The sequence below is a fragment of the Nymphaea colorata genome, chromosome 8 (assembly GCF_008831285.2).
Source record: "Nymphaea colorata isolate Beijing-Zhang1983 chromosome 8, ASM883128v2, whole genome shotgun sequence".
Classification (NCBI taxonomy): Eukaryota; Viridiplantae; Streptophyta; class Magnoliopsida; order Nymphaeales; family Nymphaeaceae; genus Nymphaea; species Nymphaea colorata.
The window spans coordinates 21,633,483-21,645,884 of NC_045145.1; the positions used below are offsets into that span (position 1 = coordinate 21,633,483).

The window sequence follows — 12,402 nt, forward strand, 5'->3', positions numbered from 1 at the left end:
TTGGCTGTTTTTGTCTATCTTTTTTTTTTTTTTTTGAGAAGCTTGGTTCTCTCTCTAATTGTTGATGGGGCTGGGCAATTAACACCAAATTTTGAAAGATGGAGCCTCCATTCTCTGTTCTGCCTCTATGTGCTTTTAGCTCAAGGATACACCTAATGGGCTAAAGCTACAGTACCAAATCGTGACAAATCACGGGTAGACTGCCGGCACAAGTGATTCCGTTTTATGAGAGAGAGAGAGAATGGCAGATCAGGTCCACACCAGGGTTATGGTGGCCTCACCCTGGCATTCTGTTCACTAACAAGCATGTTTTTCCACAGATGCAGCGCCGTGGTTTGCCGCGTCCAAGCTGTTTAAAAGCATGAAGTTACCAAGCTGAGACCAACTTAATATTAGATTACAATATCTTAGAACTTTGAGGCGTTTGCTCATCTTATTAATAGTCACGGCTACGGCTCAGTGGATCGCTAAGACTTCTTTGAGCGTTAAGACCTCGTTTGCTGGCACTTACAAAGGGAGCCTCCTTAGTCCTTAGCAAGGATACATCAACATGCGGTCCGAACAAGTGGCGGAGTCCGAACCCCAAGCACAGCTGGCTCACTTTACCTTGGTGGGTTTGTGAAGAGTCGGTTTCAACCAGAAGAGTTCCAGCTCCTAAGCTAAGACAGTGAGCCTTATTTATGAAGGGACCCACGAACACACGAAAGGAAGGCGACAGTCCGGCAAGCGTCTTCTCATGGTCATCTTCACCAATATGGACAAACTGAGGAGACAGGGAGAGACGCTCTGGAGAGAGAGAGAGAGAGAGAGAGAGAGAGAGTCCATCCAAATATAGTCATTACAGACAAACAGCACGAGAACTAACGTCCGCATATATATATATATATATATATATATATCTATATATATATATAGAGAGAGAGAGAGAGAGAGAGCTACGGGCACTTGGTTTTGTTCCCGTGAGTGGTCATGTCCGTGTAGCACTTCCCGCAGAGTTCCTTGTTTCCCCATGTCCCCGGCGGCACGCACCTGCACCTCACACAGCACGTTCCACACGCCCTGGTGCACACATTGGGTCTCGAGTGCACCTTGCATCTTTCCGCACACAGCCCATCACAGTCTGCAACAAGAACATGACCCCCTTCAGCACTAATATACGTTACACCAAACAAACACATATCAAGACAACAAGAAGCTAGATAATCCCAAGGTCTCATTAATAGGGAAAATTATACAAACCTATGTCTTCCATGAGCCTCCGATTCGGTCCTCTCACATGCGGCTGCAAAACCCACCACAGCCCGGATATCTAATTAGCTACTTAAAAAGAAAACATCCCCAACAAAAGATTGAACTAAGACGTCTAAAATGACACGAGTCTTTCATCTTTTCGGTTCTTACACTAGGAAATTTTCTTAAAATGATCCAGCGCATGCATAAAGACCAAAAACTCTTCCAAAACAACGGAAGATCTCCTATGAACAGAATTTCGACTGTGCCAACGTCATTCACAAACACTGATCTGCAATGCAAGTGAACAAAATGATATGCTAAAGAAAAGTGAACGTACCAGTTTGATGACAGAGTCCTCTTCCTCCATGTACCCATCAAAAGAGAGCTGCTGCATTATGTACACAAAAAGAGAAACAAGAGGAGTAAACACTAAACAGCGACACCTCAAGACTCAAAGCGGAAGAGAAAAAGAAATATGCACGAACCAGAATGATGCAGAAGGCCAACATGGACATGAAAACCAGATAACGAAGTGCCATCAGGGGAGAAGTTCGCAGAAGCAGAGCTCTAGCAACAAGCTGCACCTTTGAGCATGAAGCTGTGAAGCACTATGAGTAAAGGAAATTCTTGCGCCTGTGACGAAGACGAATCTCTGTTCTTTTCTTGGATATTTATGGTCCTCAAGCTGTCTTTGGTACATCTGTGGTGTCAAAAAGAATCGAGTCAGCAAAGATACCGCCTGGAGAGTGAAGAAATTGAATGTGGTTTGGCTTCCACTTTGACTAAACTACCATTTACAACATGAAATATCAACTGTATAGGCACCTGAGCCAAGTTGGTCCAGCTTGGAGTAAACCGGTAGCGGTCATGGGAGAGAAAGCGAATGATACAAACAAATGAACATGTTGATCTATCGAACTATTATGAAAAGATTCAATATCATGAAAATCACGCCATGCTTCTAATGTAACACAAATATGTTTTACATTTATTTTCTGTACTTTTCCGTTCTTTTCAAACTGTGATTTTTTTTTAAGTTTTTTTTTTTACTTTGTTATGAGCAACTAACTCCGGTGGTCGACGAATTCACAACACCGATCTCCCTAGACTTGTTCTGACTAAGTCCTACCACGTGTTCTAGACAAACCATCACTCGGTATAAGAACAACAAGTCTTGGATTGATTGTTGTGGCAAAGCCACGATGAAGCCATTTCTCCAATCAGGACCTGCTCACAACACTCAGTCCGGATAAGGGCATTTTGGGCAAGCATGGTTCTCTCAAATTCCACCTATGGCGATGGTGGAAGATCTCGAAACTTTGTGATGAGATCGACGGAGGATTTACGAGCCACGTGGACAAACGAAGGGTCAGTAAGGTGAAGAACAGCTGGCTCGGTTGCTACTGCGTTCCAGCTCGTCGCGTCCTTCCTGGCAGCGCCTTCGCCAATCCCATATTTATCGACCGCCACGTGTACAATCTCACGGTGCAGCGAGCACCTGCCTGGAGATACGTGCTTACTTGTGCGTGCGGACGTGAAGCGGGTCGGATTAGGTTCTGACTGAACCCGGTAGTTATGGGATCCGAGATTCCGAGTTATGCGGTTACGGATGTTGAGCTGTTGGTGGGGCTGCATGACTGGAAATTCGTTTACAAAAAAATCGACTCGAGCTCAAGTTTAAATTTATATAGTAGAATTCAAGTTGTAAGAACTCAATTAGTTTACGGGTCGACTTGATTACGTAAAACCATTTCATCGTAGTTGAATTAGTTAAACAAGTGAACGAGTTGATGAGTTAAATGAGTTAAAAAAAAATGGGACAAGTTAATATAAACAAGGTACAGGATCGAACTCAAGCTCGATACTAGCTCAATACTTTATAATTGAGTCGAGCTTGACTTAGCTCGTGTGCAGGCTTCGTTGTTGATCACTTCCACGTCACGCTACGGGCTTGTGCGCCCTTCCTAAGAGACTCGGCCAGGCTGATGTGTGCCGTAGGTCCAATTCAGCTACCATATTCGCTAATATTTGAAGCATACATTTAGCGTGGAGTGTGTTAGAGATTTTTAATTCATGAATTTGATGTGTAAGAGTTGGATTTCAGATAAACTTAAGTCCAATTTAGATTGTGAAGGTTAGAGAGAGAGAGAGAGAGAGAGAGAGAGAGAAAAAGAAAGAAAAAGGAAAATAACGTTGACATAAGTCCAACAAAAAGTTGAACATGAAAAAGAGATTAAATCTAAAAATCTAAAAATCAGCTCTTAGTTCTCGTAAGAAGTTAGAGGGACCACCGTTTCCTCATAGGTTATGGGAAACTAACTAGACATCATACAAAATAGAGGATGTCATGTGCTGAACTGAGACAACCTCATTCCTATAAATAATATCATTCTTGGAGTTTCAAATGGCCCACCAATACGTAAACAACTAAATTCTCCAAATGATACGCCATTTTTTTTTGTTTTTCACTCTGACTGATCCTTGGATCAGGTCCCAAATTGTAGATATGTTTGTGACTTTAATGGGAGACATAAACCAAGTAAGCTCATAAAGATCTTAAGACACTCGACAAAACCACATCAGGTGAGTGGTAGTTTCCTCAGTGCAACAACATAAAGGGCACCTGCTCACAATGTGAAAACCAGATCTTTTGAGGTTATTTTGAGTCTGCATGCGGTCCAACAAAATAAGCCATGCAAGAGTTTTGGATTGTCGAATAGAATAGGAGATAAGGGGCAGCCCTACCAAACTCCTCGTTGTGGTATGAAGGAGGGCCTCAACGTCCATTGACCACGAAAGATGCCTCAGAAAGATTTGATAAACAACTCTTTGATCTAGGAGATATATCATCAACCAAAATTCATATACTCTCATACTTGCAATCAAATGTCTTTTTTAAATCCACCTTCACCATGAAAAAAGGGTGCTTTCACTTATTATAGTCTCGGAGGCCATAATAAAAGCATAATGAATGTCCCTCCCCGGTATAAAAGCAAGCTGATCATGCAAATTAATTGAGGGAGAAGTGGTCTAGTTCTTGCATGAATTACATTAGCAATGATACTTCTCAAAGCCCCCATAACGGGAATTGGACGATAGTTTGAAATATGATTGTCTGATCCATGCTTGGGAATAAGTGTGATTAAGTACTTGTGCACGTCTCGTAGAAGGGATGCATTTCGATGAAATTATGTAAAAATATTGCATACATTTTCATCAACTATATCCCAGTGCCATTTAAAGAAGTGAACAGGAAAACCATCTGGTCTTGGCGCCTTGAGGTTGGACAGAGCACTAATAGAGAGAGAGTTGGTAAAACCAGGTCATGGATATAAACCAAACCCTTTAATTTTTTGTTAAAAAAGTATCTTAAATAAAATATAAACATCTTAATATATTTATGAAAACTATTTGATATAAAGCAAGCTTTGAATCAAGTTGCTTTTATGGAAAATGTTGATTTCCAATCATCAAAATGTTGATGCTACCAAAACCATTCATTTATGTTTTTTTATAAAAACATTATTAAAACCTAAAGAATGATAAACTTAATATATATTTAGCATCAACATATGATTAAAGACCATATTGGTAAAGTTAGATTTCAATAAAAATATTTTAATATTATATTTAAAAGGTCTGACTTTGTCCTCGACATATTAGTCTGATATATATATATATATATATATATATATATATATATATATATATATATATATATATATATATATATATAAGAGGCGCATTCAATCATGTCAACCCCTAGGAAAGTATATGTTCGTAACTTTTCAAAACGTAGTAAGTCAAATTTTTGAGAGTCATTGCAAGAGTGTAACATACCATCCAATACAACTCACTGAGTGGTATGTTGTGAGAGGCAGGAGGATTTTTCTTTGAAGAGATATACAAATCACAAAACTGAAAAGAGACAAAGGCAAGTCGGTAGAACCGGGCCATATATACGACATTACCAAAATTGTGTTTATTCTGAAATAAGTAAAGCTATATAAATATTAATCCAAATAGGTGGCAGTAATTGTTGAATTAGCCACTGAATCCAATCGGTGACGCCAGGATTGTATGACATTGGTTATACCGGAGCATTTAACAATGATCAGATGTATTATTTCAGCTCCACGGTGCTACATTTCTGATCCGTGTTTTTGTTTTCAAACTTTCTTTTTTGTTTTATTTTTTTCTTAAATACAGTAATAATCCGATTAAAATTTGATTTCAATTTGATTCAAATAAGCCACATTTAGAAACTGATCTTATTTAACCTTACATCACGTTAAGCATGCTCCACCTAAAGATTTGTAACTTCAACGGTTCGACATGTTTACAGGCGCCGGCGAACGGTGAACCCAAAAAACCAAGGATATTCTCCAGTGCTGAGTGGATGGATAGATTGGAAGCAAGAAGTTCACGACTTCGAAGATTTAAAATCTCATTAGAATCGGATTTGTCATTATCAAAATCTTACTTCATCTGCTTGTCGAAGAACCCTTCTCGGAAGCAAACCGTGGCCCATATAAGTTTTTAAAGGGGCTGTTTTGACGGCACCTCAAAACCAAGTTTTGGAGGTGCTTAGATGCCATAAAAAACTGCGTTTCTTGTAAACCCATTGTTCATAAAACTGAGTTTACAATATTCATAAAACTGAGTTTTGATATGGTGATGAAAACTTGGACACTTCAGACTTTTCATTCATGAGTTTTGGTAAGGTAAGATGACGTAGTTTAAGGCTGTCTAATTTATTAAGATTGCAGAAAATGAAATTTATATTTGAATGTTATATATCATAACTGTAGAACTTGTTTTTTTTTTAAGTATATTCAAAAACTCTTTTTTTTGTCATCCAAATGAGAACCAGGATTTGAAAAGTGAAATCTTAAACTTGGTTTTTGTCTTGTCATTCAGACAAGAAAACCAATTTTTAAAACTCATTTGAAAACCAAGTTTTAACAAAATCAGGTTGTAAAAAAACTAAGTTCTTGAGGGTCATCCCAGCACCCCTTAAATTCACAATATTTTTAATTAGCTAATCAAAGCAGCCAGCCGTTTAACCTTGTTGGAGGACACCAATAAAGGTTGAAGCATCTTTCTGCAAAGTATTTAATCCAAAACGCTTTCAGACAAGGCGAGGTGAATGAGCAGCTCCTTTAGAAACGGACTACTACATCTTTATGAAAAGCATCTGCATCCTGTCGCCCAGCCGGATCCGAGTTCATATCAAATGGATGGCCAAGAACTAATGCATGATTTGGAGCAGCCAAAGATCAGATTCAACGAAGGGAAGAAACAGATTTATTTTCTCTCCTGAAACTGCCCAACACAGAAAATGACCCAACAAATAAGAAGCAAAAAGATAACAATCTGCACCACCTAAGCTCACTGCTACTATTACAGTAGTGCAGCCCAAAGATGAAGATTCAAGGGCATTTGGGCCTGCCGCCGTGGGTGGTCATGTCGGTGTAGCACTTGCCGCACATCTCCCGGTTGCCGTAGGTGCCTGGTGGGACGCACTTGCAGCGGTAGCAGCAGGTGTTGCACACTCGCTTGCAGTGGTTGGGCCTCGAGTGCAGCCGGCACCTCCCCTCGCACAGCCCCGGACACGCTGCCGGACATTAACATTTATATAATATATACTAATGCCATCCCTAGTGGAAAACTACCAACTAAATGTAGAACTATTCGCTGAGGAGAAAGAGGGAGAGAATGACAGACCTTTTGCATCAACTGGTGGCAAGACATGTACTGCTGGTGGAGCAGCAGGTGCAGGAGGAGCACGATCTTCACTCGGTGGCTTTGTTTCGGCTTCAACCTACCAACATTAGATTCACCATTTTCATCAGTTGCCTTTATACATTCACAAGTGGCCGTATGAGGAAAAACCCAAAGAGTTGCTATCAGTACATATATTCACCAAAAGAAGCACAAATATATGTCATGGTGGGACATACATGGATGCATATAGAGGATGCATATAGAGCATCCTCTGAGCACCATGAAGGCGTTATTACTGTTTGCACCTTTTCTTTTCTAACGAGTGTATGAACTTTGAAGAACAGGGATTCGCAAAACAGAGTTACAGGAATACCCATCTTTCCTTGGAAAATGTATATATGTGTGTGTTTGTCTACAAGTCATAAAACATTGTTCTTGGTAGATATTGACAATATTGATGCTAACCAAAAAAACAATCTTTCTGGTTATACACAAAAAATTTAAGATTCATCTTAGCAGCAAGAAAACTCCGCATTAAGCAGGGAAACATACGCTTGCTTCGAGTTCATGGACCTTGGCACCGCAAGAAACCTGCATAATACGCCATGACAAAAGCATGAGAGAGAGAGAGAGAGAGAGAGAGAGAGAGAGAGAGAGAGAGAGAGAGAGAGAGAGAGAGAGGAGGACAGAGGGAGACGGAGATCAAAGTATATACCATTGTGATCGAGAGGAGGAAGACACCAACCAAAAAGAACAGCCGGGAAGCCATACCCTTAGCAGAGGAAAGCGAACAGAGGAAAGAAACAAAGAAGAAAGACAGAGAGATAGAGCTAGAGGACTTGCAGACGAAGACGAAGCAGTCAGCGATTACTTGGTATATATAGACGAGAAGGAGGAGGCGGGAAATGGAAAGAGGAAAGCGGTCAGTGGTAGGAGGACTGGATGAGGAAGCAAAGAAGAAGCAGCAGCCTTGTCGCTTTGTTGGCAGGTCGACACATGGTGATGCTCCCGAAGACAAAGGCAGGTGTTCCCCTTGCACGTCTCGTTATCGTCTGTACAGCTTCGTCTACTATAAAAATGACTTCTTTCCTTACCCAATGTATAAGAGATAAAAATTCAGTCAGGACACGGAAGATTTAGCGATTCATTGCTAACCTGAGCATGTTCTGAAAACATTATCATACAAATGGACCACTGGACTCCGACTGACTTAGCAAGAAAGATGACAACACAAGCATCGATAATCGCGAAAAAGCCTTTGAAGTTGGGCTGCATCTGACTCTTCTAGCCTTTCAACACTTTAAACCTTGTGCAAGGAGGGTGAGTATTTTATTACTGTTGTCCTTTTCTGTTGCCAACTTTTAACATTGGGGACAATTTGACAGCAAATTGATGAAAACAATCAACAGTCCGATTGCTTACTTTGATCATATCATACACTTAATCAGATCATAGATGAAACTGATGTGGCGGTGTATGCTACCATGTTCTGCTGTTGGTTAGCTGGGAAGAGAGCTACTAGTCAAGCCATGAATTCATGGAAAACACGTAAGACAGAAGGCAAAATTGTAAGCAAGTATTTTAATGTTTGACAGAAGTCTTATCTGGCATGCAGTACGGATGCAGATGGGAGAGACGGCTGTGTCCTTATCCAGAGAAAGGTTTTGCGTTCTTCAATTTCTTTTTTTTTTTTTTGGTTTACTGTTTATATTTGCACCGGTGTCGAAGAAATATCTAGAAACTTGTATGCAGGGTTCGGTCAAGATACCGACGAAAAAGACAGAAAAAATAGTGCGTATTTGGCAGGGAAACATCTGCGAGATGTCCCTGACTTCGAGAAGGAACGAATAGTTTACAGCATTCAAAAGAAGAATAGTTTCCCCAGCTTTAGTTTCTCGATAATTAATTAGGAGTTAAGACATATGATTCTCTTCCTTCTACTCTTTGAACATATACAAAAACAACGGACCAATATCAAAGTCAGCCTGAGCACAATTTGGGCTTGTTTACACACTATCTCTCCGAGAGAGAGAGAGAGAGAGAGAGAGAGAGAGAGAGATATAAAATATGAATATATGTCATTTCATCAATTTTAATGTTTTGTGGGGAAGATGAGTGTAGGGAACAAAAAAAGATGAGTGAGTGAAAGAAAAAATCAATTGCAAAATGAAACTTGTATCTTAAACGGGGTAGGTGTCCAATTCGACATGCGAGAAGCTATGCTCTTATACCAAAAGAAGATGAGTGTGTACGTGCAAATTGAAGCATGTAAAAATCTCACAACTCTAGATCTTGGGGATAAAGGGAAAGTGTAGACTGTAGGGGCTCTGGCTGAAAATGAAACCTAAAACTCTGTGTGTGTGTACGTAAATTAGTGTTAGAAGATGCCTAGTATATGCTTTTGTATCAGATTGAATCGTTTATAAACCTAATCATAGGCAAATATTTTGCTAATTGTCCAAAGGAAATGCTGTTAGAAAAGAATGAAGTTATGTAAGTTCCGATGAAGTTAATCCACGAATAGACACAGGTAAACTGCTCATGTGTTGCGTGTAAAGCTCACTTTCCACCGGAGAATTGACGAGCTAAGTTCCTTGTTCAGTCAATTTCATGAGCAGCTCATCTGGCTCTCCTGCCAGTCGAAAACCATTACTGTGAGAAAGTATGCTTTGGATTCCGCATCTTTTTAAAAGTAAGCATATGCTTTTTAAACAATAAAATTTGAATATCACGTGCTACACTGCCCTGAATCCGCAGAAAGGCATGCACGTGACCATAGAATCCCAATGTCTGGAACCCCATTTCCTAACCATCATATTCTAATCTTGTCATAGTTTCTTTTTCCAATTTATGCGACTTTTTCTTTAGAAGGCAAGCTAAAAACAAAGAACAGCACAATGACTCCAGTAATTCCGGTTCGAGTTTAATTAAACAGAGAAGCAAAGTTCGATCCCTGGATTTTGGATTCGCGTAAACTCGGGTAAGCATGCATGTCGAAAGAAAGAAAAAGATCATGAACCCCACATGGTACTCAATAAGCTAGAGTCTGTAATCAGCACGCCCATTTTGGTTGTCAAAAACTTCTAAATAAACTTACCTTGCTTGTAAAGAAGAAAAGTATAAGGAATAGACTCCATAGCTTCTTTACAAACTCCGGACATCGATTAGCTAAATAGATACTCAGCTTTTGTAGCTTATCCATAGTAAACGGTCTATCCTTAATGGCTAGATATTCTGTCCAAGTTAGCTCTGGGAATGGCCTTAGTCTTCCATATTCATGCCAAGGACTCCTAATTGACATGTCCTTTTTCTTGAAACCCTCTATAAGTCTCCATTTTTTTCATAGCGGCCGGCCACATCTTTACCGCCCCATAGTTACTAATCAGAGCTAAGAATGGGATGCAAACTTAATATTTACGGTTTATGTGGGAGAAAGTAAGTGGTAGCAAGATATAGGCAGTTTCCTTAAGGAGATATAGCTTACCTTTGTGGGGTATAGGAACGATTATATTCTAACTAGTCACACCTAAGTTGTACGACAAACTACTTCCAATTTAACTAATCCTTATTAGTCATATATGTTATTTAAAACGCGTGCAGAGGTTAAGTTTTAAATGTTTAGGAGATAGATTCCCTTACTATTGATCAATTTTGAATCTTTACTCAAAGAAAAATGTACATCACACGCGTGCAGAGGTTAAGTTTTAAATGTTTAGGAGATGGCAAGAACATATAATTGTAAAACAGAAGCTGATACATTATACTGAGTGGGGTTTCAACCTGCATGTAGATGTACGCAAAGCAACAAAATAAAAACAATCTTAATTTTCAAAGGAAGCGAGAAAACCATATACAAGAAACTGCACGGCCACAACTCATGCAAACAACATGAAAAGCCAATGACTCGGCATGCACATAGGACCAGCAATCAAACCACACCACACACTCAAGATTTATTACAAACACCAAACAAATCTCCCACTCTTTTAGCAGTGAACCCTGAACCATCTTCTAAAAGCTTCACATGACGAGACCAGATGACACTAGCGCCATGCAACTAAGCAAACACCCAAAGGCCATGCAATCAAGATTTAAAATATATTCCAAGACGACGTCTACGAAGGTGGTGGCGCCGAGAAGGGCATTGGAGGAAACCGGACCCTTGGAATGCCAGGAATCGGGGGAATAGAAGGGATCCTGGGAATAGGTGGGATAGAAGGGATCTTGGGGATTGGTGGAATGGAAGGAATGGTGGGAATTGAAGGCATTGGAGGAATGGAGGGTAGGGATGATGGCAGTGTGGGGATGGTGGGGAAGGGGAAGCGGAAGAAAGGGAGGCGAGGGATGGCGGAGCCGCCTCCTGTTGTAGGAGTACCACTCTGCAGCAAGTGGCGAGCTGCAAGTGCCACTTCAGTATTGAAAAGGCACAAGGAAGCGAACATGGCGAAGGAGAGGAAAACTGTGTTGGCCATGGCTGTACTGCGATAGCTAATTAGTAGCTAGCTATTCTGTGCCTATGTCGATGCCCAGAGAAGTCCTTTATATACATTTATCACTGAACTGAGCAGTACCAGTGGATTAAGAGTTTGGTGGTTATTTATTAATATAGATAAACAAAGTAATGAGAATTGGAACTTTTGTGTGTCCATGGTGGTTGGCCTAGCTGAGGTTGGTAGTTCACCTTCCTGCCCTAATTGTGAACCGTGTCCGCCATGAGTGTTGCAACTGCCATCAAGACAAAAGAGAACCAGGTGTGTCACAGGGACATCATATATATGCCATTTCGATTGTGTACAATATCATATGGCATATGGGCTTCCAATCCCTTTGCACATGGACACTTTTTTTAAGATAATCTTTATGTTAATCAAGTACAGCTTACTTTCAATGTCAAAGTTAATTTCAAACTGAAGTTAGTTTCTTGTTAAGGGAAAGTAATTTTACTATAATACGGCTAATGTTTTTGGCGAAAAAGAAAAATGTACCCAATTCTCAAAAACGTACTTTTGAAAATAAGTTTAACCGTTTCGCTTAATTTTCTCATGATACTTTCACTGATGCATGCATGCAGGAGCTAATCCGTATGCACCGGGGCCTATAGGAGACCCATTTTGATATTAATTACTGCGTGGATGTGTTTCGATTTGTAAGGATTCCCACTAGTTTTTTTTTTTTTAATTATATTGAATAGAATATTTACTTTTTAAATAGGTGGAGCTCCAAAAGCAGCATTGTGAATATGCGTTTCGTAGTGGGCGCTTCACGTTTGAACAATGCAGCTCCATTTGAGAAGGCACAATTTACGTATTTTCAGTTTTCTTAAACATTTTAAGGATTAATAAATTTATTTTTATTTTTATTTTTTGTCTTGTATGCTGGTGCATGTTAGCCAAAACCGCTGAAAGTTCAAGTCATTTCATTTGTCCACTTTTCCCAAATTGT

The 12,402-nt window shown here is 39.9% G+C and overlaps 3 protein-coding genes across 5 annotated transcripts; 1 reads left to right on the forward strand and 2 right to left on the reverse strand.

Moving 5' to 3' along the window:
- Window positions 1-398: 398 nt before the first annotated feature.
- On the reverse strand, window positions 399-1,901 carry LOC116259281 (snakin-2-like). 3 transcript variants are annotated; one of them, XM_050079230.1, is made up of 5 exons: window positions 1,719-1,901; window positions 1,571-1,618; window positions 1,240-1,282; window positions 940-1,120; window positions 399-786 (listed from the first exon to the last, which is right to left on the reverse strand). In XM_050079230.1, the coding sequence occupies exons 1-5, from the start codon at window positions 1,770-1,772 to the stop codon at window positions 747-749; spliced, it is 366 nt and encodes a 121-aa protein (XP_049935187.1). In that variant the 5' UTR covers window positions 1,773-1,901; the 3' UTR covers window positions 399-746. The 3 variants fall into 3 exon arrangements, with proteins under 3 accessions (XP_049935187.1, XP_049935186.1, XP_031492874.1); XM_050079229.1 differs by having other exon boundaries at window positions 403-786; window positions 1,571-1,621; XM_031637014.2 differs by lacking the exon at window positions 399-786 and having other exon boundaries at window positions 820-1,120; window positions 1,571-1,621.
- A 4,616-nt stretch (window positions 1,902-6,517) lies between these two features.
- Window positions 6,518-8,014, reverse strand: LOC116259191 (gibberellin-regulated protein 11-like). The gene is made up of 4 exons (XM_031636876.2): window positions 7,676-8,014; window positions 7,513-7,551; window positions 6,961-7,057; window positions 6,518-6,850 (listed from the first exon to the last, which is right to left on the reverse strand). The coding sequence occupies exons 1-4, from the start codon at window positions 7,727-7,729 to the stop codon at window positions 6,666-6,668; spliced, it is 375 nt and encodes a 124-aa protein (XP_031492736.1). The 5' UTR covers window positions 7,730-8,014; the 3' UTR covers window positions 6,518-6,665.
- A 3,113-nt stretch (window positions 8,015-11,127) lies between these two features.
- On the forward strand, window positions 11,128-11,448 carry LOC116259615 (uncharacterized). Its single transcript, XM_031637473.1, has one exon. The coding sequence runs from the start codon at window positions 11,128-11,130 to the stop codon at window positions 11,446-11,448; it is 321 nt and encodes a 106-aa protein (XP_031493333.1).
- The last annotated feature ends 954 nt before the right edge of the window (window positions 11,449-12,402 follow it).